At 38.8% G+C, this 27,755-nt stretch overlaps 4 protein-coding genes across 15 annotated transcripts in view; 2 read left to right on the plus strand and 2 right to left on the minus strand.

Annotated features, from left to right (window-relative positions):
• LOC135106507 (protein Wnt-5b-like) overlaps window positions 1–11,059 on the plus strand; it is a 73,102-nt gene extending 62,043 nt beyond the window's left edge. For all 3 annotated transcript variants that reach the window (XM_064015588.1, XM_064015590.1, XM_064015589.1), the window contains 6 exons: window positions 2,513–2,633; window positions 3,220–3,355; window positions 3,849–3,981; window positions 4,533–4,678; window positions 5,147–5,266; window positions 7,831–11,059. In XM_064015588.1, coding sequence (XP_063871658.1) covers window positions 2,513–2,633; window positions 3,220–3,355; window positions 3,849–3,981; window positions 4,533–4,678; window positions 5,147–5,266; window positions 7,831–8,032 — 858 coding nt within the window. In that variant the 3' untranslated portion in view covers window positions 8,033–11,059. The remainder of the gene's footprint in view (window positions 1–2,512; window positions 2,634–3,219; window positions 3,356–3,848; window positions 3,982–4,532; window positions 4,679–5,146; window positions 5,267–7,830) is intronic.
• Window positions 5,364–13,360, minus strand: LOC135106508 (thymidylate kinase-like). Of its 8 annotated transcripts, none has more exons than XM_064015594.1 (2): window positions 13,313–13,360; window positions 5,364–7,078 (listed from the first exon to the last, which is right to left on the minus strand). In XM_064015594.1, the coding sequence occupies exon 2, from the start codon at window positions 6,982–6,984 to the stop codon at window positions 6,313–6,315; it is 672 nt and encodes a 223-aa protein (XP_063871664.1). In that variant the 5' UTR covers window positions 6,985–7,078; window positions 13,313–13,360; the 3' UTR covers window positions 5,364–6,312. The 8 variants fall into 8 exon arrangements, with proteins under 8 accessions (XP_063871664.1, XP_063871662.1, XP_063871669.1 ...); XM_064015592.1 differs by having other exon boundaries at window positions 13,130–13,331; XM_064015599.1 differs by having other exon boundaries at window positions 13,309–13,330.
• Window positions 13,361–13,575: 215 nt separating this feature from the next.
• LOC135106509 (NKAP family protein CG6066-like) lies at window positions 13,576–22,990 on the plus strand. The gene is made up of 6 exons (XM_064015600.1): window positions 13,576–13,734; window positions 17,691–18,839; window positions 20,008–20,149; window positions 20,603–20,862; window positions 21,424–21,512; window positions 21,674–22,990. The coding sequence occupies exons 2-6, from the start codon at window positions 17,696–17,698 to the stop codon at window positions 21,977–21,979; spliced, it is 1,941 nt and encodes a 646-aa protein (XP_063871670.1). The 5' UTR covers window positions 13,576–13,734; window positions 17,691–17,695; the 3' UTR covers window positions 21,980–22,990.
• Window positions 22,985–27,737, minus strand: LOC135106510 (serine--tRNA synthetase-like protein Slimp). 3 transcript variants are annotated; one of them, XM_064015603.1, is made up of 4 exons: window positions 27,570–27,737; window positions 26,681–26,774; window positions 25,697–25,812; window positions 22,985–25,451 (listed from the first exon to the last, which is right to left on the minus strand). In XM_064015603.1, the coding sequence occupies exons 2-4, from the start codon at window positions 26,770–26,772 to the stop codon at window positions 25,264–25,266; spliced, it is 396 nt and encodes a 131-aa protein (XP_063871673.1). In that variant the 5' UTR covers window positions 26,773–26,774; window positions 27,570–27,737; the 3' UTR covers window positions 22,985–25,263. The 3 variants fall into 3 exon arrangements, with proteins under 3 accessions (XP_063871673.1, XP_063871671.1, XP_063871672.1); XM_064015601.1 differs by having other exon boundaries at window positions 27,570–27,733; XM_064015602.1 differs by lacking the exon at window positions 26,681–26,774 and having other exon boundaries at window positions 27,570–27,733.
• Between the last annotated feature and the right edge of the window lie 18 nt (window positions 27,738–27,755).

The following is a 27,755-nucleotide window of genomic DNA, read 5'->3' on the forward strand; positions in this document are numbered from 1 at the left end:
AAGGAGCCGCGCCTTCCTCCCACAGCAGCAGGAGGTTTTGCGGCAGCACAGCCTGACGCCGTCCACAGAGCCGCAGTCGCCCTGCAGCCTGAGCCCCGAGGTCACTTTGAGTGCAGTATTTTTCTGTCCCATTGTTGCTTTCTGAACGAAATTCAAATCTTGGGTGTCACGCCAAAAAGTCGAGGATCCTCAACTCGCCTCCACCGACCTTGCCCTTTTTCCTCCAGCGGTGAGGCCCCTCATCAGCTGGCAGAGAGAGAGAGAGAGAGAGAGAGAGAGAGAGAGAGAGAGAGAGAGAGAGAGAGAGAGAGAGAGAGAGAGAGAGAGTCCATCCCGGGCCGGGTTGGTGTGTACAGTTTTCCGGCGCTAACACAATTACAGAGAGAACGACATTCCGGAACCCGCCAATATATCCTTTATTCTCTCCTCCGAGGCAGCGTCTGGCGCGGCGCCCCCTCTTTCACACACACACACACACACACACACACACACACACACACACACACACACACACACACACACACACACACACGCACACAGTAAGTCTTCTATGTTACCCTCTATCTACCACATCATTGCTCACTCATTCTGTTCTTCCTCCTCCTCCTCCTCCTCCTCCTCCTCCTCCTCCCCCTCCTCCCCTTCCTCCTCATGCAGAAGGTAATAACATAATTCCACAAGACAACAGTACAATGGAATAACCAGCAATCCATTAAGAATAAAAACTCGTGCTGCATTCCCTCACGAGTGTATGAAAGTTAACACATCCAGTGACGTAATGAACTTGACTCAAACCTTGGACAGATACAGAGAGAGAATCAAAGAAAACAGATAGAGGGAAGGAGGGAGGGAGGAAAGTCATCGTGGTGGGTTTGCCGTAAAGGACAAAGCTAAGTAAGGGTGGAGGCAATGGTGGAAGATTGAGAGAAATGTAAGAGGGTCGAGAGAATGCAGGAAAAAATAAGGAATAGTAGAGGTGGAGGAGAAGAAGGTGGAGACTAGGATGTGTAAAGAAAAGGAAGAAAGAGGTGGATATGGAAGGTGAAGGTAAGGATTAAAGAAGTAAGGTGGAGAGTTGGGAGATTCGTATAAGAAGGGGGAGGGAATGCAGGAGGGGAAAAAAAAAAAAAGCATAGTGGAGGTGAAGGGGAGGAAGGTGCAGGCTAGGATGTGTAAAGGAAGGGATGACAGAGGTGGATATAGGGGGTGAAGGTAAGTATTAAAGAATGGAAACAATGGTGGATGGAGAAAACAAGAAATGAAAGAGGTGGAAAGAGGGATAGTAGGTGAAGGCAAAGTGGAAGAATGGAAGCACCGAATTAAAAAAAAAAAAAAAGAATGAAAAAGAAAAATGAAGGGAGGCTGCTAAGAGTGCAAGTGAAAGATGGAACAGGGAGAATAGAGAAATAAGTAAGAAAGTAAGAGATGAAGTAAAGTAGTGAGAGAAATTAGAGAGGGCAAAGAGGAGGGAGAGACACAGGGGCTTCTCACTTCATCACTCGCAGCCTCCCTCGCTCTTCCTCCTCTCCCCGCCTGGCATCTCCCGACCGTCAGGCTTCAATCATACTAATTAAAAACTTGTGAAGTCTCCGCGCCCTAACGATGTGCCTGTTGCGCCGCGCCTGGTTGCTGGAGGAGGAGGAGGAGGAGGAGGAGGAGGAGGAGGAGGAGAGAACGAATGGTAGGAGGGTAGACATAGAAGTGGTATTGTGTCTTTATTTAATTTACTTGTGTTTCTTGTTAGCTGAGAGAGAGAGAGAGAGAGAGAGAGAGAGAGAGAGAGAGAGAGAGAGAGAGAGAGAGAGAGAGAGAGAGAGAGAGGAGGGGAGGGCTAGTGGGCGTGGCTCCTCCCAGGTGAGTAGCGCCTTTCAACGCCATGCAAATCTCTCTCTCTCTCTCTCTCTCTCTCTCTCTCTCTCTCTCTCTCTCTCTCTCTCTCTCTCTCTCTCTCTCTCTCTCTCTCCGTACACTGTTATATCTATTGTTCTCAACTAACACATATTTCATTATAGTTCCTTGTAGCATTATTATTATTATTATTATTATTATTATTATTAGTAGTAGTAGTAGTAGTAGTAGTAGTAGTAGAAGTAGTAGTAGTAATGGTTGTTGTTGTTGCAGTACTTATTGTTGTTGTTAGTGGTGGTGTTGTTGTAGTACTTGTTGTTATTGTTGTTGTTGTTGTAGTACTTGTTGTTATTGTTCTTGTTGCAGTAGCAGTAGTGATAGGAACAGCAGAAAGAAAATTAATAGTAGTAGTGTAGAGTAATATAAAGTAGTAGTAGTAGTAGTAGTAGTAGTAGTAGCAGCAGCAGCAGTTGCAGCAGCAGCAGCAGCAGCAGCAGCAGCAGCAGCAGGAGTAGTAGTAGTAGTAGTAGTAGTAGTAGTAGTAGTAGTTATTGTTGTTGTTGTTGTTGTTGTTGTAGTAGTAGTAGTAATAGAAGCAGTAGTAGTAGTAGTTGTTGTTGTTATAGCAGCGGTAATAGTAATGGCCACGTGTCCCTTATCACAGACGGTGAGCCAGGGCGCCAGGATGGGCATCAGTCAGTGCCAGCATCAGTTCAGCATGCACCGCTGGAACTGCTCCACCTTCAGCGATTCCCCTTACGTGTTCGGCCACCTCCTCCGCATAAGTGAGTCACGGGAAAAGAAAATAACGAAAACTGCAAGAATCCATTAGACAATCACTTTACAAAACACGCCATTTTATTTCCACCTATCATCCCCATTCATAAATTTGTGTAATATTGTGAAGTTCGCTATTGACTCGGCATTAACAGTTTGTCATGAATCTCTCTCTTTTTCATTACTTATTAGATGGGAGGGGGCTTTGATGTTCTGTGTTGGGAGTGGGGAGTTATTCTATTCGCAGTGATGTAGTGAAGGGACCAATTAGTGGGAGTAGTGGAATGAAGTACTTGGGAATTATTCTATTGGGAGCCGTGAAAGTGAATGGACTAGGAGTAATTGCAATAGAGTGGTCAAGGAGTGAAGGGCTAGGGAATAATTCAAATAAAAGAAGTTATAAAATTAAGAGACCAGGAGTGAAGGACTTAGGAGTGATTCTAATGACAGTAGTGGTGGAGTGAAAAACTTAGATGATTCTAACAGGAGAGGTAGAGTGAAGGGATCAAGAGTGATTCTAGTGGAGTACTGAATAAACCACTCAGCCAGACAGCTTCCTCGTGTACAGATGAGTGAACACGCTTTCCCCGGCAGAGAGCAGGGAGAAGGCCTACGTGTACGCCATCTCAGCGGCGGGCGTGGCGTACAGCGTGACGCGAGCCTGCAGCCGCGGGGAGCTGACGGAGTGTGGCTGCGATGAGCGGATCCGGCAGCGACCCACGCGAGGCAGGTACGGCGCAGACTTTGCATGGGTGGTAGGTGATGGATAGACTGATAGTGTTTTCTTATTATTATTCTTTATATAAGAGTGGATTTGATCAAGGGCAACAAAAAAGATCGAAAAGAAATACCCCCCCGAAGATGCCAGTCCCCGAAGATATAGATAGATAGATAGATGAAAAGATTGGTAGTAAGGATAGAAACTGAAACAAACATTGAGACAAATATTAACTTTTTTTTTCTTACCAGTATTCAGAAGTATTCTTAAATTAGGACTAACTTTTACAGACTTTTACAGTCTGTCCTCTACCCTCTCTCTCTCTCTCTCTCTCTCCTGGGTACATCAATTAAAAACACACCCCGTGGCAGAGCTTATTAAGTGTTTGGGTTGATCACTCAGATACTGTCACCGGTGAAGGGCAGTAACGATGTACAGCTTGTCACTCCTTCCCTCTCTCTTCCTCTACGTGTCACTGGTGCTCAGATATGGTTCTCCCGGACAGGTGGGTGTGGGGCGGGTGCTCGGAGGACCTACGCTTTGGGGAGTACTTCAGCAAGGAGTTTGTGGACGCGCGGGAGGCGAGGAACACAGCGGAGGGACTCATGAACTTGCATAACAATGAGGCCGGACGACGGGTGAGAGAGAGAGAGAGAGTGTGTGTGTGTGTGTGTGTGTGTGTGTGTGTGTGTGTGTCCTCTTAATTGGAACACTGTATTCATGAGATCATTAGTCTACCACCAGCAAAATAACTTTCCCTCACTAAACAAGCTCCAGTGAAGGTCAGAACAGTTTTTACAGCACAGTGTGGCTAATTGTTCTTATCAGTGTGACGGCTTCTGACTGGCAGCAAAACCTCTTACAAGAAACTGGCCAATCTTAGAACCTATCACAGCATTCATTTAGAACTATGGGTGGTAGAAAAATGGAACTGTACATAGTCAAAAGTACAGTTAGTTATGATCACTGTTACATTTTCTTCCAGTCTAAAGTCATGTTCTCATAATCTCAGTTGTCTGGTTTTGAAGGGAGACTGTCAGCTGGTCAGAGAACTTCTAAATGATGGAAAGCACTAAGCATACTGGACAGTGACGTGTTAACAGACTTTCGAGTGTGACAATCCTGCCCAGACTCAGGTGCTCAGACATACCATCAACTAAGTCAGGTGTACCGTCGGCATCTCCCTCAGGCCATCAGGTCAGAAATGGAGTTGGTGTGCAAGTGCCACGGTGTCTCGGGGTCCTGCTCCATGCGGGTGTGTTGGCGCAGGATGGGTGCCTTCACAAACATTGGTGACTCCCTTCTGCAGCGCTTTGAGGGAGCCTCCATCGTCAGGTAACTACAGTGCTGATGCCAGGCTTATTTCATGACTTATTGCATATTGTCATGACCATGTAATCCCTCAATATATTTACACGTACCTTATTTAGGAATCCAACACTCCACAGCACGAGAAGCAAAAAAATCTTAAACACTAACATGAATTAAAAGAATAAAAACAATAAATTTAAGTTTTTAACCAGTATAATGCTTAGACTTGGCTGTGGAGCAAGAAGAGACCTCAGAATGTTAGTAATTATGGAAGATCTTACTAAATTACAGGAAAAGTGTCAAATTACATCTTTCATAATTATCTGTATTGATTTATTATTTGGTTCCTTTTGGTTTGGCACATTTTTTTCTTTTTTACAATAGTAGCAATTTCATATGCAAAAGCTTAGTTGTATGCACACTAGCAGTACCGTTTCTACTAGTCTAGCATAATAACCATTTCTGTCACTTACATACTTCCTCTCGTCTCAGATTTGTAAAGAAGAGAAAGAGAAAGAAACTCCGCCCACTGAAGAGAGGCTTCAAGCGGCCCACCAGACGGGACCTGGTGTACCTGGAGGAGTCCCCAGACTACTGCACCAGGAATGAGGAGTAAGTCCATAGATTATACTGCCTTTATAAATACACACATACATACTTGTACGTGCATACATATACACATACACACCGATAGGATATGAACAAAAGATTCCTTGGGATTTTTTATTTTAGCAGTATCTTGATATTATAAAAGTAATAACACAACTATAATATCTAAAATTCTTAAACTATTTCATATTTGTATATTTAGATTTTGTTCATTTATAGTGTCTAATTTTTATTTGGTATATTTCTAATCCACCATCATTCTAACCTTTACTGGTGAAAATTATATAAAATATCTTGGGGAAAAGGACTAAGGCATGAAGCAGTATCACAGAGCACACCAGTGGTGGACAGACAATGACTCAGGCATTCAAGTGGCCAGGTCTTGGCTCCAGATGTCACCATGAAACCATTAAATAGAGTAGTGAACACATTACAAGTTTGACATGATGGTGATAATAATAATAAAAAATAGTAATAACAATAATAATAATAATAGTAATAATATAATTATACTAGTAGTATCATATACATGTGATACTACCAGTGTTTGCTGTCAGGCCTGGCTATGGACGCATGTGGTCAGCTGCACTGTAAGCTCCTGGGGTATAGTAAGGTGGTCCATGAGACTGTGCCTTTCCATCAGGAGCTGGCAGGGCTATGTGTGTGTGTGTGTGTGTGTGTGTGTGTGTGTGTGTGTGTGTGTGTGTGTGTGTGTGTGTGTGTGTGTGTGTGTGTGTGTGTGTGTTGCTTTGTCTAGATCATCCCATGTGGGATTGCCAGCCTTGTATATAGTTATATAGATTTACCATACGATTGTAACAAGATATCATTCCACAATATCATATTTTATAGCAATAGTTTATTCATTGTTTTTGGCATTATCTGTAACGTTTGGATCATAAACATTATTATGGATAATAAAGTTATTGGTTGTAATAGCAGAGTAAAATTAACATAGTTTTTATCATCAGTAAGACTCCATTGCACATTGATATATTATATCAAAGAATGATGTGATTCACAGGAGAATGTGACTGCTGTTGACTAGGTTATGACCACCAGAGGCCAGGAAGTGGCCCAAACTTGGACTCTTTCATTACTTTCTCTAATGCTGCCTCCATGCTTCTCTGCACCTCTTCTATACTTCTGCTTGCATCAATCATCACCCAGGTGTCATCCTTCAGTGCCATGTAGTTCCTGTAAACCTTCTGTTGAAACTTCAGGTTCTCATAGCGCTCACCGCCGTACTCTCCTCGTAGGGCGGCTTGTTCAAGCGGGAGATCCAGGAATAGCACAGTGTCAGGCTTGGGCAAACCTGCATCACTGCCTTTGCACCACTCCAGCCCAAGGCCATCTTTGGCAGCAGAGAAGGCCACCCCAGAGAAAGCATAACGGTCAATAATCACTGATGTGCCAGATTTCAGAGCTGATACTATCCTGGGGTGATTTTCCCACCTGTTTGCGGAGAACAAAAGGTGAATGACGTGATCCTCTAAATTGACGCCTCGGCTCAAGTAACCATCAATGAGACTACCAATCTGGGTTGTGCGATCTGGGAATCTCATGAACATTGCCTTGCGGTCACTGCCATTCAGATATTCAACCAGTTTCTTGGCCTGTGTTGTCTTGCCGGTGCGGTCGCATCCCTCAATCACAATCAGGGCTCCGCGCCGGGGTGGAGCCGCCACAGACGTGGTGTTATTACAGGCACTCTGGTTCATCTTTCTAAAATGGCTGAGCACACACGGCACAGCCTTCTCAATTCCTCTTCTGGCTATTTTTGTTTCCTGCAGATGAGCAGCAAGTGTCTACAATCTGAGGGGAGAATAACAATGAATCAGTAATCATGTAAATCACTAGAAATGTATTACTTTGTTAGTTCATTATCATTTGTTGTCATATATATATATATATATATATATATATATATATATATATATATATATATATATATATATATATATATATATATATATATATATATATATATATATATATATATATATATATATATATATATGTGTGTGTGTAAGTAAGTAAGTAAGTAAGTAAAGGTTTATTGCCCATTTGCATAAATACATTTGAGAAAGACGTGTTTACAAAAGAAGTAAGATGGCAGAGACTGTCAAGCCGAAGCTTCCCGACAGTCACATATATGTACATAATTATGAATATTGTTTACACCAACACCAATTGGCAATATTTTAGGTAAACTATCTAAAGAATTATTTAAGTAACTAGACTAGTAATAATAGCAATAATAATTACAAGATTAAAGCTAAGGAAATTACAATAAATATACTGCAAATGCAAATATTGATAATAATAATAATAATAATAATAATAATAATAATAATAATAATAAAATAATAGTAATAATAGTAATAATAATATGTGTGTGTGTGTGTGTGTGTGTGTGTGTGTGTGTATATATATATATATATATATATATATATATATATATATATATATATATATATATATATATATATATATATATATATATATATATATATATATATATATATATATATATATATATATATATATATTTTATCTGCCTACAGTCTTGGTGTGTTGGGGACAACTGGTCGACTTTGCAACAAGACAAGCTGGGGCATGGATGGCTGCCGGCTGCTGTGCTGCGGTCGTGGCTACCAGACCATGGTTAAGGAAGTTACGGAAAAGTGCAATTGTAGGTTTGTTTGGTGTTGTAAGGTTCACTGTGAGAAGTGTCAGGTGTCTCGTGAGGAACATTATTGTAACTGAGTGTGGTAAGTTTAAGGTGAGTCAAAGCAAGGCTAGAAATGATGGGATGTGTGCCACCTAATCTAACCAGTATTTTGTATTCTCTAGATACTGTACCCATGTTTCTTATCTTGCATGTACGAATGATTTATCTTATATTTTCAATGACTCAACATTTTTGTTGATTTAATAGATCTACTTCACTTATATAATAGAGAATCTTCCAGAAATATATAAATGTCTTTGAGCTTTATGAAAATCTGGAATTAATTACTAAATGGCCTAAGAACACTGTTGATGTGCACTCCAAGTTCTTGAAGGCACCAAACTGGGGCAAGATTTTTCCTCAGTGATTTGTGTTTTGAATGAGTTTACTTAATTCTTAATTAATTAATTCTGTATTTCTGACTGCATCAGTTTTTGGGATTGATGCTGCATGCAAGGCATTGTGAGCTTCTTGTCCATTCAAAATAATTTCTTGTGAAGGTGGTTTTAAGAATTTTATAACTGCAATACTTGGCCATGAATGAAGATATAAGTTACATGAGCTATTGAATTTGCGGCTGGATGTAGCCGGTGTGTTTACTTTGGTACTGCTCGTTTCAACACGAAGGCTACAATAAATTTGGTCATGTATATTCTATCTGAGAAATAGTTCATTTTAAGAAAGGATTTACTTGAGTCCAAGCCATAATACACTTATTTATTTATTTATTTTTTTATTTATTTATTTTTTTTTTTTAAGGATTTACGAGAGTCCAGGCCATAATACACAATTTTTTTAAAGTCATACAATTTTACTTTTTTTATGCCCAACTTGATTCAGACAGGGATTAAATGGTAATTCACTACTGTAATAACAAAAAAAATCAGCTGCTCTTGTTCACAAAAAATTGTAAACCATACTTCCAATCATTTACTTTGAAGAATATGCAGAGATTAATTTGAAGATGTCTAGAATCTTCCTCCCTTAAACTGTATTATGCAGGGAACATTTCCTTTGTAAGATTGCTGTTTCTTGTAAATTATTCCTTCAACACTGATTTAGCAGAGAAATCCTATACATCAGCTTGATGCTCCTACCACCACACTGTAGTTTAGGTGAATTCATCATCTAAAGATGATTCCTTCTGACAAGGATTTCTCTGCCTAATATGTGTTGGAAAAATTTGCTGTGAAGGAAGGGCAGTTTTATAAAAGGGAATGCTATGTGTAACTATATTTAGAGAGAAAAAAAAAAAAATCTAAATAAGTGAAATCCCTCCAGAAATGTTTAATCATCCAACCAAAGATTCTCTTTTAAACATTTGTAATAAAATTTACCTTGACCCATTCCATTCACACCTAATGATTCTTCCTAACTTCCTAAGAGGATGGCTATGATAGGGTTCTGCAGGGCAGCAGCTAACTGGTTCATGAGGCAATAGCTGGGAAATACAGCAGAATGATTGTAGCCAAAGCAAACCCTGATAAGAGGAATTTGTGCTGTGGTTACATTAGCAACTACTGGCACTCAATGACTGGGTAGACTGAGACCTGCCAATGTCCAAAAAAACAGAACCCAGTAATTCCAACACCACTTGCCACTTCATACTGCCCAGACTAATCAAGAGTCAGGTACAGAGGATTTCCCTACTGCCAACAACACACGTCAGAGGTACACAGACAACCCCAAAGGAAAATCGTCAAAACACATCTCCGAGAGCCTCCACACAAGACTACTGTACCATGCAGACAGCTTTGAGTGTGCCCCAAAACCAGACTTACCCACAGGTAAACTAAGCTCTGTGCCAATAATCACTCATCCATAGAAAGCCAGTCTCCTTTTAAGAAGCAAAATAATGCAGCACTTTTCAAGTCCCATCATGTTGACCTATTTTTCTCAAATTTTTGTGCGGGTCCACTGATGGCTGCTGTGGGCACTGTGGTGCACCCATCCCTCAGGCAGTTGGCCTTGAAGTGTGCCCATGTATTTTACTGAGGTCATACAATTCTGAACACTTTTGAAGAGGGGAATATAAAAGCAACAATGCTGCTTGGGTCTCTTCTGAAATACTTTGCTTAGATTTAACACTTCCAACCAACTAAATGTATGAGTTGTTGCCACAAGTGTGATTTGCTGTTGATTTTTAGTATCCCACAGTGTTTCATTTTCCTGCACTATAAAATAAAAGAATACAGACTTATTTAGCTAGAAGAAACACCAGTGGAGCCTAGTACCACAACCGACATTGTCTCTTTGGCCTCTAGTAACATTATCGCACCATTTTAAGTTTTGCTCCGTGTACCTGATCCTCATTTTGTAAATACAGACAGGGCTGTATGTAGCTCATGTGAGACTGTGTATATAGCAAATATAATTTCTTCAGGATGGTGTAGTAGCTGTGTGTGTATATAAAGTATTTTAAGTGTGAAGTGAAGACTAACATTGGAATATCAGAAGTTGCTCCTGTACACACTTTCACATGCACATGGATTTGCTAATACAGTAAGTAATGACCTGCAATATAATGTGAATATCAGAGCAATTAATTTTATTATATGTATAATTATATATTATTGAGTACTGAATATAAATTAATCTAATATTAGAATATATCATGGATCAAACACTAATTAAAGGAACATAAAAGTTTAGATCTCAGATAACTCTAAAAATGTAGAGATAAAATTTGTTTGTATGTAATTACTGTTAAGAATTTTTTTTTTCCCATTAAGAAGTGTTACTGTAGTGACAACAGTGACCCTTGCATGCATTCTCAAGATAATGTGTTTTGTCATGTATACATATATTCATGATAGTCTATATGAAGCATGATAAGAGAGCCTTGTCTTTGTTAATGCATTACTCTGAAAGCATTCAAATGTAGTAGAGTCACCAGTGGTAGGCAATGACTCAGTGGATGTCAATTTTCAAACACAGCTGCTGTGTGGGGCCATCCACAAGGCAACCGTGTTCCCTCAGGTTCAATTGACAATGATTGGCTCTTGTTTTAGGTGACTTGTGAGTTGTGCACTGGCAAGACATTTTAATAAATGTAGAGATGACATTTGTTTCCATGAACCTCAACAGTTAAAATCAGTGGCAGCTCATGGTAAAAAAAAATGTTGGGGGGGTGGGGGGAGCCTGCACAATGATTTCAGATTACAATACTAATGAGGCTGTGCTGTAGGCAGTTTTATTTGAATCACAAACATTACGTTTTGTACTTATAGGTTCAGAATTTAAAATTTATGCGTTGCCAAAGCTATGAAGAACATTTATCAAATTATCAGCTACAATATGTAGTATTGAAGTAACCAGGACACTGAAACTAAGCTTTGGTTGTCACGCAGAGTGCTAAAACTGGCTATTATTCACGAATCATGAACGTAATGTGTTATTTGTTTAACTAACACAGAGGGCGAATAACATTCCCCACTCAGGGTACCATGCAGGGCTGAACCGACTCCAGCCCTGCTACAGCCTGGCTGGCACTGTGCCAATCCTGGAAGAAGTGTTTTACTCTGTAATTAATTTATCAAATCTGGTAGTATTTTGTGTTAGAAAATGATAGAAAAAACAATGAAAAATACTGATTGGAATATAAAGTATATTATTTTTTTTTAGTATAAAATGAATTATATGAATGAATCATTCATCAGCCTGATAAGGCTGAGACAGGGAAGTCTGCAGCCCACCAGTCCTTATGGACAAGCTGCCACTGGTTAAAATACAGTTTTAGATTCTTAGGGAGAATTTCTTGTAGCAGGACAGCCTGGCCACTCACAACACTGCTGGGCTGAAGGAATACTGCCACCACATTCTCTACACACCACAAAGGGTGACTAAAATGCAAGGAATGACACTATCTTGGCTACCTTCCTGTAAGGAAATGTCAGGTAGGTATCCAGATTCCACTGTAGAATAAGAGCTCCCCAGTAGTTTCTCACCATGATGGCAGGGTGTCTATGATTTAAAAGAAGACAGAAACCCTAATTGTATCTGCCTGTCCTAGAATTTTAACATGAATCCTCCTCTCACTAAGCAAGTGTTATAACCCAAGCATTAGTGGGCTGCAATAAGTCCAGTAAGTGTTTCAATCAGTGCTACAGGAGCCATCCAAAGCAGCAAGTATTAAGGTATAATTTATGCTTCAATAAGATATGGTGTACATTAGAAACAAACTCTGAAGGGTAAAGTAAAGGCAGGTATTACTGAAAAGGTATGATGGTGCCACTCAACTATTTTATATGATGATTTTGACACATTTATTGTTGCAAAATGAAATATTCTAAGATATCCTCACCTTACTTTTAAGGAGCTCATGGACCTGAGGGAATGCCAGATCATCACTCTACCAAACCTTGACTAACATTACATCTAAGGCTCTGACACACAGGCAGTTTCCTCTACCAGACATTCAAAGCTGTGATAACTGAAGTGTGTGTCTTCTGAATGTGCAAGTTGAAGTAAAGATAAAAGCTAACAATAAAGATAAGAACTGTCATACTTCAGTCTCAGCCACGTATTAGTGAAGTGCTTTCCAACGCTAACCAAATGTTATAACCTCTGGGTCACATTTAGTGCCAGGCGGAGACAACTCCAGACCACAACCTTCATGATTATTTTCTATCATTATCATTAATTTCTGACTAATACTTAATATGGCTCCCTTGGAATCTATCAGGTAATGGAGAAAGAATATTCACAACTAAATAAAGCATCCTGATGAAGTAAAACATCTAAAACATATACTGTGATGCAGTAAAACTGTAAAATGTATCAAGTAATGGAAAAAATAACAATATCAATTAACTAAGGTATCTTGGTGAAGCAAAACATCATATGAAATACATACACAATGAAGCAGGAGAATATAAAAAAAAAGTCACAGTCTGAGTGAACAGTAACACATCCAAGTCGAAAATCCAATCCCGGATCAATACCGCCTGCTACGTAACCACCGCCATTACTTAAGTCAATTACTCATATTACTCAAGCCAACGCCATGCAAACACAACAATACAAATCCATTACTTTACCATAAAAAAATGCAAGCTGGCGGTGTATCAAGGGGACTGAAGCAAATACCTTAAGACTTCTTGTAATGACTGACATCCAGGCCGCCCTCTCACCTATCTCTGCCTCGACTTTCTGCTACACGTGTATTCTTACTCCTGCCTTTTATATTCACCAGTTCCTTCCTCACGTCAGCCTTGCCTTCTTGCTCACGCTGCCTGTATCTCTGCGCCTTTACAATGAAATTAAAGCAGGGGAAAACTCCTTATTCCCAGTCACCAGTCACTGTAGCTACCTACTTGCTATCTTCTTCCCGCCAAATGTGAAAATGTGAAATTGTGATGTAAACATGAAGGGGATACGAATGGGATGAATGAAAACTCTTGAAATTCTGCAGATCTTTATTGGTTTATGCTAAACTATACTGTGTTTGAGAACCTTGTAATCTAAAGTGATATTTTAATTCATCACTATCACATATTATAAATGTTTTGCTTAATAACCGTATTTGAGGATTACTTCATTACCGTAAAAAATAAGACAATCCTGAAACATCCATAAGGTCTCATTTAATAATTAAGTTTAATGAACTGTAATTTCCGTCATGTTGGTGTTGATGTATAGGGATATGTAAGGAATGGGATACGAGAGTAATGATATTTGGAGGCTGTGTCTGTGAAGAGGAACCGTATAAGAATCTGAGAGCATCAAAACACAGAAGGTAAGTTTGTAATCTTATCTTAGCTGTATTCAACATAATAAGCCATCATTTTAATGCGTTATTTCTCAGATATGTAGCAAATAGGAGGTAAGAGGGTCCTGATATTTGGAGGCTGAGGAGGAATAGCGTGAGGGACAAACTCGAGGACAGGTGAGTCTTAATGAATTACCCAAGCTGTATTCTGTTTCCCCACGCCTCCAGGACTTATCGTTAGCAATGATGTTTATCCGTTGTTTGTATGGTGTTTAGGAGATACGAGAGTACAGGAGTGACGAAGAGGAATGTGTGTGGATCTGGGAGCAACTAAACAATAGGTGAGGTTGTAATGAAATGCCTCCTTATCTGAGCTGTATTCTTCCTCACGTCTCCAGGACTCACCTCTTCAATGAAATACTCACTGTGGGGGGATTATGGAAATAGCATACTAATTTTCAGACTGGCTGTTTATTTCTGAGCAAAACATGACGCTTTTTCAAGTCGTGATCAACACAATGAAGGGATCAGCAGTGAAACTAATAAACCTACTTAACCTTGCCCTCTGATGGAAACCCTAATGTTACTTCAGTATTGTTGTTCTTTGTGCCATCAGATAAGTTAACATATTTCCTTGAGTACAGGTAGAAACCAGTGTGGGTGAGGTGAGGCAGGTGATAAACCACAGTTTTCTTCATGTATGTTGTATAACAGGGAAAATGCCAACAGTCTCCATCATTACTGTATTGGCTGTCCCACTGTAAATGACAATATCAGACAGGCTGTGTTACTGATGTGTCCATATTTGCTTGAGGATGATCACTTAGATTCAATTCTCTTAAGGCATCCACGCTTTGGTGGATTCTGATTCTGTTTCTTCATTTTATTTTTATTTCATTTTCTGTTAATGGCATAACCTGTGAGTCACAATTTATATGTAAATGTTTTCTTTTGTATGCACTAGGTTTGTCACTCTCTGAGCATAACAAATTTAAAAAAACAAAAACCCTTGATTTCTTGCTCAGAAATTCGTAATTTATGGTATGTTACTTGTGTATAGGTCAGCTACTTATTTGAAGGCCAGGAGCCTCTAACATCCACCTAATGAAAAAAAAATCTGTTAACCTTGGAGTGCTGTGCTGGTAATGAAATGACAAGTTATAGTATTAAATCACCATATTTTATGTGAGTATGAGCAGAGAGAGAGAGAGAGAGAGAGTGTGTGGAATGATTAATGTGTGAAATCAGTGTTGCCAGATGGTCCTGGTAAAATTTTTGGAGATTTGTTGCCAAAATTTCTGGCAATTTAAAAAAAATTCTGACAATTGAGATTTTCATTGTTAATATATATTACAAGAATTAAATATTCTTCTTGTAATTAGAAGTTACACAGTGCAATATTTATCAAGTATGCAACTCCTAAAGGGACATTATATACTGTTTGCAAATTTGTTTACATAGAGGAATTGCTAATAAGGATTAGGAAGTCATAGAAGGGAACAAAGGTTAGAGACAGTAGTTTAGGAGGCCTAGCATACGCAGATGACATAGTGTCACTTGCTGAGAAGAAAGAGGGTGTGGAGGAGTTACTTAGAATAGCAGAGGAGTATAGAAGGGAGTGGGACACAAGATACAGTGACAGGAAATGTAAGGTGATGGAATATAACAGCACAGGAGAAAGCCAGTGGGCCCTTGGGAATATTGTGCTACAAGTAGTAGATAAATATACAAACCTAGGTTTATAAATTAATAAAGATGGAGTAGGAGGAGAAAACAAAGGAAAATAAACAAAGGGAAGGCCAGGAGGATGACAGGCATGATAATTAATGGAGGGAATAGATCAGTTATTAACAAGTATGAAATAGGTAGAAGCTTATGGAAAGGAATGGCAGTACCATATTGTTTGTATGGGTCAGAAATTACTTATTACCAGGAGGGAGATCTCATGAAGCAAGAATGATCACAGAATGTTGTAGATAAGTAGAGTTCCAAATAGTACAGCAGTAGAGGCAGTCAGGTGAGATGGGGTGGAGCACATTCAGGCATAGGGTAGTGAAAGGAAAACTTAATTTACATAAGAAGATAGACAGATTTGTGAGGATAGATGGGATAAAAAGATACTTAGTGTAGAAGGAAACTCATCTTGGAAAAACAAAAAAAAAATGGAATGGAAATAAAGGGAGAACATAGAGGAAGAATGGCAGAGGTTAGGCACCAAGATGGTGAGGAAGAAAATAGAGGAGAATGGCAGGGGCAGATGGTAGTCAGGATTGGAGAGAAAGTGCATGTTTAAATAGTATAGGAAGAAAGAGAGACAGGAGGTACTTCCCTGCATGTAGAAGACTGGGGGGAATAGATTGTTACTTAAAGCAAGGACAAGAACACTAGAGGTTAAAGCCAGGAGTAGGGATGAGCAAGACCAAGACTGTAATTTCTGTAGGGGGAAGAGAGATGATAGAACACTTAATTGTGGAATGCTGTAAATATGAGCGACAGAGATATAGATTTATAGAAGAAATTATGGGAATCATAGATGAATCAGAGTGGCAAACTAGACAGGAAAAAGTAGATAGAGGGATTCTCACAGTGCTGGGATTGTATGACAGCAAGGAAGAAAGGGAAAGGATTGTAAAAAAAGATGAAAATGTTCCTTGTGAAGGCCTGGGAAATATGCCTGAGAGGTTAGATGTTATGAGACCTGTTGACTTTGTGTTCTGCTCTGCATCTCCTACAGGCTAAAATTTCAGAAGATTTTATAGTAATCTCTTAAATTCTGACAAAAGATAAAAATTTCACATCTCTAGAAATTACAATCTGGCAACACTGTGTGAAATCTTTTTCCTCACATGCGGGCACCACACACACACACACACACACACACACACACACACACACACACACACACACACACACACACACACACACACACACACACACACACACACACACACACACACACACTTGTACCACTCATGCTTGGCTTATAATGATAATGAAATTATTACTGCTATGCACTACTACTACTACATCAATATTATTATTATAAGTTTTTATATAAATGAATACATCGCTCCATCTTTAAAGTAATTGTGTTGGTCAGCACCCCTCCCCCTTATTTACCCACTGACCTCAAACACAGCACAGTCCACACCCAAACACCTGAAACCCTAAGTGTATTAATAAGTACACACACACACTCTCTCTCTCTCTCTCTCTCTCTCTCTCTCTCTCTCTCTCTCTCTCTCTCTCTCTCTCTCTCTCTCTCTCTCTCTCTCTCTCTCTCTCTCTCTCTCTCTCTCTCTCTCTCTCTCTCTCTCTCTCTCTCTCTCTCTCTCTCTCTCTCTCTCTCAATACCACAGATATACTTAAACAAAAGATACATGATGTTGTGCTGTATCTATATATTGAATGTGAAACTCTAAAGAATTTTTATGTGCATTTCAATCTATGGGTGTTTTATGTGTATATGGTGACCAAACAAGCATTTCATCAAAGACCATTGAAACCACAATATAAAATAAGTCAAGTAGTCTTGTTATGTATTTGTAAGCTTTATGTGCTAGAGGCACAATGCATCTCTTCATTGCTAACTGGTAAAGATTTGTCTTCTTTACTGGTCATAGTAAGTAAATATCTTATTTCTAAAGCCAAGAGTTGCAAGTGACCCTTCCTGTCATGTTTGGATTCCTGAATTTTCAACCTAAGAAATCTAATCCCTGTGTTTAGGTTAACCCCCAAGATTTTGCTTAAATATTTGGCCTCCAAATTTAACCAATACTCGAGGAAATTTGGTAATTACCAACATGTGTGAATGCTTACATTTATTCATGAAAGTTTTAGCTTTTCAAAGGCATTTTTTTTTCATTTCTTCCATTTGTATTATTTATTTAGAGCTAAAACTATATCTTTTAATGAATCTCTCTCTTGTTTTCTTTTCTCTTCTTTCTTTTTTATATCAACCTAATACATGTGTTTTATAATAGGCAACATGGGTCGAAGTAAAAGCAGAAGCAGCAGCCGCAGTAGCAGCAGCAGTAATGATGACAGCAGCAGCCAAAGTGGCAGGAGGAGTAGCAGCAGCAGTGATGATAGTGTAGACATCAAGAATAAAGACAAGAAGCATCACAGTCGTGGCTCCAGCCCTGTGAGACGGCGCCACAAATCTAGGTCTCCCTCAAGGGACAGAGGTCACCGCACAGAGTCACGTGACAAGCATCGCCGGAGAGACAACAGGTCACACTCACAGGACAGAATTCGTAGGTCAGGCTCAAGAGACAGAGGCAAACACTCAAGGTCAAGGGAAAGACACCGCAGATCAAGTTCCAGAGACAGAAATCGCAGAGTAAAACGGCATGAAAAAACACACAGGTCAAAATCAAGAGACAGACACAGGTCAAAATCAAGAGACAGGCATAGGTCAAGATCAAGAGACAGACAGAGGTCAAGGTCAAGAGACAGACAGAGGTCAAAATCAAGGGACAGATATGGGTCAAAATCAAGGGACAGAAGATCAAAGTCAAGGGAAAGAAAGAGATCAAAATCAAGGGAAAGAAGGTCAAGATCAAGAGACAGAAAGAAGTCAAAATCAAGAGAAAGAAGGTCAAAATCCAGAGACAGACACAGCTCGAAATCCAGAGACAGAAGGAGGTCAAAATCAAGAGACAGGCACAAGAGATCGAGATCAAGGGAAACAGTAGCAGACAGCCGTAAAAAGAGAAGCAGATCAGATTCTCATTCAGATTCTGAGTCACCAGTGAAGACAAGACCAAAGCATGGAGGTGACAGCCACAGAAGAGAAGAGATGTTGCATGCACAGCAACGTAATGGACGCTTTGAGAGAGAGAGGAGTCGGTCTTCATCAAAACAGAAAGATCTCAGTCGCAGAGACCAACGAGCGAGCAGATGGGATGTAGAGAACAGTACTTCCAGCCAGAGAAGCAGGTCCCGGACACCTAACAGAGGCAGTAGCCGTGGTGGTCCCCAGAGAAATAGGGAGCGGTCACCACCAACCCCAGATGACAGGTGGGGCCACAAGAAATTCTTTGAACAACAACATGAAATTAACCACAGGAGTTCTGGGAGCTCAAGGGACCACTACAGAAATGGAGGAACGTACAGAGACAGAGACCGAGGTATGCATTAATTGGCTGGTGATTGTTTTTCTGGTAAATTTATATAAGTGTACCCGTCTAACAATTTTGGATGAAACTACATTTTTCTGGTAGATTTTGATATTCTTTGAGTGAATCTAGTAACTATTTCTGCCACAAATCAACAGTTCTTTTCTGTACCATTCCGACACACATGAACTAATGATTTGAGGTGAAAACAAGAAGAGATTCATAAAACTCCAAAATCTACCAGAAAAATGTAGTTTCGCCTTCATGCATGACAATGAAAAAACAAAGCTTAACTAAACCTAATCTTACTAAACCTAACCTAATCTAACTAAATCTAACCTGATCTAACCTAACTTAACCTACTTTATTGGTCCTCTGGTACTTCGTTATCACTGGAGTCCTCATTGGGAAGAAATGGTGATGGTTAAGCTTTATTATTGCCATCTTCTAAGACTGATTCAAAATCAAGCTCTTCCCTTCTGCCTTGCAGAATACAGCCCACCTATTGGCTGATTTATTTATTTATTTATTTTTTATTTTTATTTATTATTTTTTTTTATGCACTGCTTCACTCATATGCTAATGAAATCCCCTCCTTTACCCCCCTTCCTTCTGTCCTTTACCCCTTTTCTCTCCCCTTCCTCCTGACACCGCCTGCAGACCATCATGGTGTGATGTAACCTGGGTATGCAGAGAAAATTATAAATTTGATAAAAATTGATATCTCAGGAATTAACAATATGTGGTGATACACCACTGTGTTACATTGTGGCCCAAGTATTTCACTGAGAACAATGGTTTCTTTTGCCATGAGATGGGTGAACTTATGTAATAATACTGTTTTCTTGCTACAAGGTTTATGCTTCAGGAATTATTAGTGTTATCATTTAGTAGAGATTGTGATCAGAAAGTAAAGTCTGGAATATAATTGCTCCAAAGGCAGAAGAAAATAAGATTAACTATTTTTAAAATGTAAAATATTGTGAAAAGACTAATATTAAATAGATTTCATATATTAGGTTCTTAGCATTGTAAATTAAGAATAATTATTGATTATATACTTTGAACTTTTTTTTAATATAGAAAAATGAATGGTTAAGCTTAACACTGAAAGCTCATTGCTTGTAAGACTCATCACTCCTATATACTAACTAAAATGGTGACAACTTTCTTGCATCAGGTAGTGGAGGGTTCGGCCGGCGCAGCAACACAAGCAGCCAGAGTGACGACTACTATGGTTTCCGGCGCCAGCAGCGGCAGCAGATTACTGAGGAAGGTGTACCAGAGCTGTGGGCGATGTCACCAGGAAATGTCCAAGAAGAGTGAGGACTGGGATTTTGCTGTATAATAGATCTTATGATGAAAGAGGCTGCTTAGGCAAGGCACCACATACTGTCTTAAGCAATTTCTCACATGTTAACTTCATCTCTTGGATGGGAGAGGAAAAATCCATGCATACCTGACTACACAGTACACTCAGAGCTCTTCACATTGAGGTACAAAAGCATAACTCAATTTCGCTATCTGCATCATAACAGACCTCTCTTTTTCCCATCAACATATCAAAGGTTTGGGTGAACACCTGTAATGTACTGAAGGATATCATTTGGTGCAACCCTCTCAGAACATACATATTATACTGTGTGAACAATGCCATCTTGCATCTTTCATTGTTTATTTGTAATTTTGATGTTGCAGTTGGCAAATGAAGTCAACTTGTATATGAAATGCTTAGGTAAATAATTTTGTATGTTAAAACTTTACCGTCTTTACAGCTCTGATGAGATGAACACGGACGATGAAAGAATGGCAAAGATGGTTATGAAGGGAGCGTTGAATGATTCTTTGACTGTAGAAAAGGAAAAGAAGAAGAAGAAGAAGAAAAATAAGAAGAAACACAAGAAAGAAAAGAAGAAGAAGAAAAAGAGCAAGAAAAAGGCATCCAAAAAGAAGGACAGTGATTCCTCTTCAGAAAGTGAGAGTGGTTCGGAAGTTGATGATGACGATGATCAGCTCAAGTGGATAGAGAAAAGAAGTAAGGAATGAAGGACTGTCAAAAATTGTTATCTTATTTCTCTCCTGTTTAATGGTGTGGCACATTATTAGAATGAGGTTTAGAATTGCCCATTGTACTTGTACATAGCTATTTTATTATTGCTATCTTTTAAATATTTTCCTCTGGGTGGTCATGTCATGGAGTCCAGAATATTAAGAGAGAAATTAGGAAATCTCTGTAGGATGTGTTGATATTTGGAGTGAATGGAAGTTTTTTTTAGATGTATTGAAATAATTTTTGAGATGCTACTTCTCATTTCAGAGTAAAAGTGGTGGATGCAATCTAGGAGTGTGAGACAAACAAAGGTCTAATAATTTTTCAGATCTATATGGAGTAAGAAATGAGCATCAGGAACTGTGTTGGCAAGAATGAAGTGAATGATTTAAAATGTCTTTCCTAATCTTGTGCAGCGCTGGAAGCAAGGTGTAGTGGCACAGGGAAAGAATGTGTTATGATTGTTATGGGATGCTGAGGGAGTTTGAATCCCATTGATTTGATTTATTTATTTATTTTTATTTTATTTTATTTTTTTCCTTGCAGAAGACAGTGATGGAAACATGGTGGAGGAGGTGGTGGTGGGTCCTGTCCCCAAGCCTCAAGTCACCCTCTCCAAAAAGGACTATGGCAAGGTAAGACTAATTGTACACTTATTCTATTGTCATCTTCCTTCATATAACTGGATTTCCTTTAAAACTGAGAAATATCAAAACACCCCATGAACAAAGCTAGTCATATGGTGAATCATAAAGACAGTGTTGATCTCTGTCTGATAGCACTATTGTATCCACAGGCTCTTCTGCCTGGTGAAGGAGCAGCAATGGCAGCCTATGTAGCTGAGGGCAAGAGGATTCCCCGGCGTGGTGAGATCGGCTTGACATCAGATGAGATTGCCAAATTTGAAGAAGTTGGGTATGTGATGAGTGGAAGCCGCCACCGCAGGATGGAAGCCGTTAGGTTACGTAAAGAAAACCAGATTTATTCAGCTGATGAGAAACGAGCATTGGCAATGTTTAGCAAGGAGGAAAGGCAGAAGAGAGAAAACAAGATCTTGACGCAGTTCCGAGACATCGTTCGTAGTAAGCTGAATAAAAAGTAAGTCAAAGTAATTAATGTGTGAAGATCTGGATTGGATGAGGTTTTTATTGAATTGTTTGTTATTTTAAAGCTTACAATGAACCATTTATCTACTTATATTTCATGGGACTGATATTTTTAATAACTTATTTCATATTTTGCTTGCAGTCTCTGTTTACATGAAAGTTTCTGTCGGTGGCCATCCTTGTCTTACATTTATAGGAACTGTATCTAACTATTTATTTTTAAATAATTTCTGGATACAAAAGTAGCAATATAATTTAATTCCTTGTTTTATAAAATGGGTTGTGCAGATAGACATGTAATAAAGAAGGTACAAAGTCTTGTAAACCGTCTTACAATGTCTTGTTTATAGATCTTAATTCTCTCTCTCTCTCTCTCTCTCTCTCTCTCTCTCTCTCTCTCAAGTTGTTACAAAAGCCCTTGTGGGGGTTTCACATACATTTCTCCTGTGTTTACTGGGTTGGAAGAATATTGCTTCTGTATTCATTGTGTGGCCAAAGACAACTAAAAAGGACAGAGTGAGGGGACTGGGAACCCCCTTCCTGTGTATTTCTGTCCTTCCAGCAAGACAAGGCAGGTCTTGGCTATTCCCCCTTTAAAAGGAATGTCTGTTTGGTATATGCATACATAGGTAGTGTTGTAGATATAGACACGTCTGTTTAATGTATTTTTTATCCTCTGTGACATGATGAAAATTTGTGATGGGAGCCATTCATAGGCTGGTCATTGTTTTGGGCCTCTGAAAAGGACCTGATGCAAGGACACAGGTTGGCACATTTTACAAAATGACTAATGCACTCCCTAGCTTGGATTCAGTGAGACTGCCATATTTTATAAAATTTGGACCATATGATTTATTTTCATTAAACAGCAAGGTAGATGTATCTTTTGACTATGATAAACATTAATATTCACAAAAGACTGGTATTACCTTGAAGAATAACATTTTCTCAATGTTTCCCATGTATTTTGTCTACTTTTCAGTGAAGAATAAAACAAAAAAAACTTTCATAGTTCTGTATTTATGTACATTTATGTACAAATAGTTAGTATTTCTCAAGTTAAAGAATAAGGAGAGTTCTCTCTTCAAGACATGGATTTGACTGCAGTCAGTTTCAGGTAACATGCATGTGTGTGTGTGTGTGTGTGTGTGTGTGTGTGTGTGTGTGTGTGTGTGTGTGTGTGTGTGTGTGTGTGTGCGTGTGTGTGTGTGTGTGTTTGGAGGAGAGGGTGGCATTTGAATTGATGAATATACCAAGCAAACTGCAAACAGTATATAAACTGAGCCAATAGCTGTGAAAATATGATGGAAGAACAAATATGAAAAAAAGCATTCAGTTACAAATTAATCTGACAGTGGCTCAAAGTTGTTTGTTGTCCTCTGTGATCTTACAGGATCATGACACCTTTGCTTTCCATGTGAGAAACCTCAGTTTACAAATCTTGGTCATGCAATGGTTTATTAATTTTAAGATACTCCATAATTCATGAATTAAACTTAGCAGTCTCATGGCATCTCCCCAACCTGTACAGTCCAAAGTTACTATGGTTATCATCATGCCTTAGGAGTTTTATGTATGCCTTATAACATGGCCTTATTGACAATATTTTACTACAACTCTCATATCCTAAAATGAATCAACAGCAGACTGAAGGCATCCAGGAAGCCTGTAAGTACCGTTCTCCTCCTGGCCATTCTCCATCAAGAGAGCCAACAGGTGAGCAGTATGACAAGCTCGAATGTGTAGCATGGATACAAAACTTGCAGACTTATCTTTTCTACAAAGTGTCCATAACCTCCTACTAATGTAATCACCACACAGAGATATCCTCGCTACCTCATGGTATTGGCCTGTGTGGGGAGAAAACATCAGGAAACCTACTGCTGCAGATTCATGCACATCCAGTTTTTTTGCAGAATACTGGACCATCTGGAAATGAACCCCTAAGTGAAGGTAACATTCAGTCACCATCACCATGGCGTCCTGCAATAACGTCTTTTCTTGCACTCCTACATCCTCGTACAGTACAAATCCATCAACTACTGACGACTGTCTACATCCTAACAAGCCAGGGTGTGTCAAGCTAGATGGCCCAGATGAACTGTAATTACGACCAGTTGTGATCACCTTTATAGGTAGATGGTCACTCTTTTCAATAATCTGCTTGGTGAAATATGCAGAGAAAGCTTGTAATGATCCTCCTCCTACAAGATGCAAAGGGGTTGTGTCATGCCCTGCACCTGTAGATAATCTGTTATGCTGAGGTCTGTCCCTGGAATGGATGCCACAGCCTTCCATAATGGCAGCCTTAACAAAATCTGAGTTTGACATCATTGAGAAACCTTGGTTATTCATTGTAGACAAAAAATAATCATTACAAACAAGTTCAAGTAAAGCAAGTCTGTTCTTGAGATAATAAGCTGTGGGTGAATTATCAACAATTTCCAGCTCCTCTGATGTTGACCCCAAATCTATGTGGCTTTTAGGATGAAAACTAAAGACTGGTTTCTTGGATAGGCTGAAAAATAATTTATCATTGGTGCCAGTAGATTCATGGAGATTATTGGGAAGGCTAAGAGCACCAATAACAGCTACCTCTTCCAAGTCCCAAATTTTTTGTGTCAAAGCCTTTGCTTCATTTCTTATTTTCTTTCCATGTTCCTTTAGCACATTTACTTGTTCTTTATCTTTTTTATTCTTTTGCAATGTTTTCACAGCTTTTGTCAGTGTTGCCTTTTTCTCCTCAAGATCTGATCTAAGCTTTTCTAATTCCTTCCACTCTGACCACTTTCTTGCAATTCCATTTACATCTATATTCATACAACGCTGAGTGACAGAGTGCTCAAGCAAGGCAACATCTTCAAACTGCTTAGAAAAGTCCAGATATGGGGTAACAACACCATCAGCAGTTGTTGCTCTACTTCCAGGAATATATAGGGCTGAAAATACTTCCTCTTCAGAAAGTTCTGAGCTACAAGAAAATAGAACTTTTCCTGTCTTTGTAGGGAAATTCCAATGATGAGTGCACAGCCTGTGCAGATGCCTTCCTGCAAGTCTTGCTGCTTGATAGCACCTCATCATGTTCAAGGTGTGTCCCTTTCTACAAAACTCGAAAGTATTAAGTACAAATAACAAAGTAGGAATTTTGCAGCTCAGGGATTCTAACAACTTTCTAATGCCAGAATTGTACAGCTTAGTGAATAGTTTATATCAATATCTCCACAAATTCACAAGTCAAATTTTCAAATTTTTCACATCCTTCATTGTCTTTACAAACACATCACAGGGAGTCTTTCAACTCAGATTCCTCTTGAAACTGTTCTTGGTCTTCATTAGTGACACCAGTCTCTGGAACACCAGTCTCATGAGCTGCTTCTTCATTGAGGTCATATTTCTGTACATAATTTATGCCCTTGATTTCATGAAGAGTTACATTTTTAAGGTGAAGCATCTTCACAAACTGGCGACCTGTTGAAAATAAAGTAGTTATTGAAAACTGCGTAAGTCCTGGGTCTGTACTACAAGATAAGCATTAATACATTAATTCTGAGGTTTGAGTTACAGAAGAAAATTAATTCTTATGACAAATTAAATGAAGAGCTAAACCATGTACTAAAAGGCAATTATTATTATTATTTTTTTTATTCATTTATTTATTTTTTTTAATAAGCATAGACTGGAATATTGAACAGTCTTTCTGTCTTCTATCTTACCTTGGGATTCTTCATTTCCATCTTCAACCTTTGTCAGTTTGCCTTTGTACATCATGTATGCCAGGATACCAAACATGTTCCATGCAAAGAAGGCATATGCTAAAGAAAACCTCTCTCTGAAAAACAAAGTTATTATCAGTATGTCAATTTCCCCAAAATATAGGGTCATGTAACAGCAGCAGACTGTATTAATGAGAGCAGAGCGACTGACTTTCATGACCAAAATTCAAATTTGTCCTTTGTGAGAATCTTCTAGCTTTTCATCTCGTTTGTTTTATTCATGAATGAACTTGACTCAGCTAATGTTACTCAATGAAATCCTATCAACTAAGAGGCACATCATCTTGAGACTTACTGCAGGCAAAAGTGAATGGGCACACTGATCTAGAGCTCATGAAAAAAAAAAAAAATCTCAGAAAGGGAGAAGGAATGAACAAATAGTGTGAAGTGCAGAGTAACCATCTCAGAAAGGGTGAAGGAATGAACAAGCTCTGTGAAGTGTAGATCAACCATCTTAGAAAGGGAGAAGGGATGAAAAAGCTGTGTGAAGTGGAGATTAACCCTTGAAATCCACAACACAAATCACAGCTGCATAATGTACTGCATAGTTCATATTATTTTTTATTTATTTATTTATATTTTTTTTATTATTTTTTTTTATATATATATTTTATTTATTTATTTATTTTTTTTTTTTTTTGCAGAGCACTTTTCTCCCAACATAGGCTGATATTCTACATATGTACTGACTTTGTCTCAATAGCTATGTCCCACATGCTAGTAAGTTGACTATTTAAGGATTATTAATTTTACTCAGGATCTTCATTGCATCAATATGCATACAGCTTTCATATTAGTTTCTTAATTCAACTTGGATAAATTTATGAAATTTTTTTTATCAGATTAGATAACTACAAGGCACTAATGGTTGCTGAATAGCTAAGCACTTTACAAATGTTTAGTGCATTGATGGGGAGCACTCACTTCATCTTTATTGCCTTATCAACAGGCATCCTATTGGTTCTCCGACGGATGAACCGCCGGACAAAGCGAGGCATGCGGAGCAACCCAAACATTCCTGAAAGATAAGCTAAGGTTACCACTCCCTAAGTAAACTAAGCAAGTAACCTCCTTCACTTCTTTTCCTTTGTATATTACTGTATCAACTGCTTAATGGAGGGCAATTCTTGGAAAGCTACAAACAATACAGCTGCCAGCATCACCTACACAGTCAACATCTTCATGCTTATGGCAGTCTCAAGCTTATACCTCAGATTTCCCTCACTGTGGTAGTGATGGGCATAGCAAATTAATTTCTCAGGATGAATTTACCTATGAGTTATCAAGACAGTCACACCAAAAAGGAAGTTATAAGGTTGTCTAGCCTCTATAGAAATTCCTGATAAGCCAAGAGTTGTAAGAAACATGACATTTTTTTTATTAAGTTTTTTTTTTTAAATCATGGTCATCATTCAATTGTTCTTTTTCATCAATGAAATTTATTATGTACTTCCTGTGAATTTCTTTTTTTCACTTTTTATGAGGAAAGATGCTGTAACATAATCCTCATTATGTTTTCCCCATGGGCTGTCTTTGCTTTCAGGGGAATTATTTAGGCAAAAATAACTAAATAACTATATTCACATAAGCAACAAATTCCTTACACTAATAAATCTAAGCAATCCTCACACTGAACAAACTTAGTGGGACGGCATAAGCTTTCAAATTAAACAAATTCTCAAACTCAATTTCTCATTCTACAACTATTCCAACCTATGTATTAACAGTCAAGCACATTAACGTTGCCTAACCTAGTCTAGAATGTGTTTTTTGACGTAGTCTTCATAACACAAATCCGATGCTATATACTCACTTGATTATTGCCGAACAATTCCACGCGACAGCAAACAGGAGATATTTAGAGGGTGTTCTTTAGGTTTGTTGGTGATAAAAACAGCTCTGCTCCCCTAAAAACATCATCTTGTCCTGCCTCCAAAACCGTCCGTCTGTTACTCGCCGGTATGATCTAAGGTGCCACATTAGTGTGAAAAATGTTCTT

Source organism: Scylla paramamosain, chromosome 13 (genome assembly GCF_035594125.1).
Source record: "Scylla paramamosain isolate STU-SP2022 chromosome 13, ASM3559412v1, whole genome shotgun sequence".
Taxonomy (NCBI): Eukaryota; Metazoa; Arthropoda; class Malacostraca; order Decapoda; family Portunidae; genus Scylla; species Scylla paramamosain.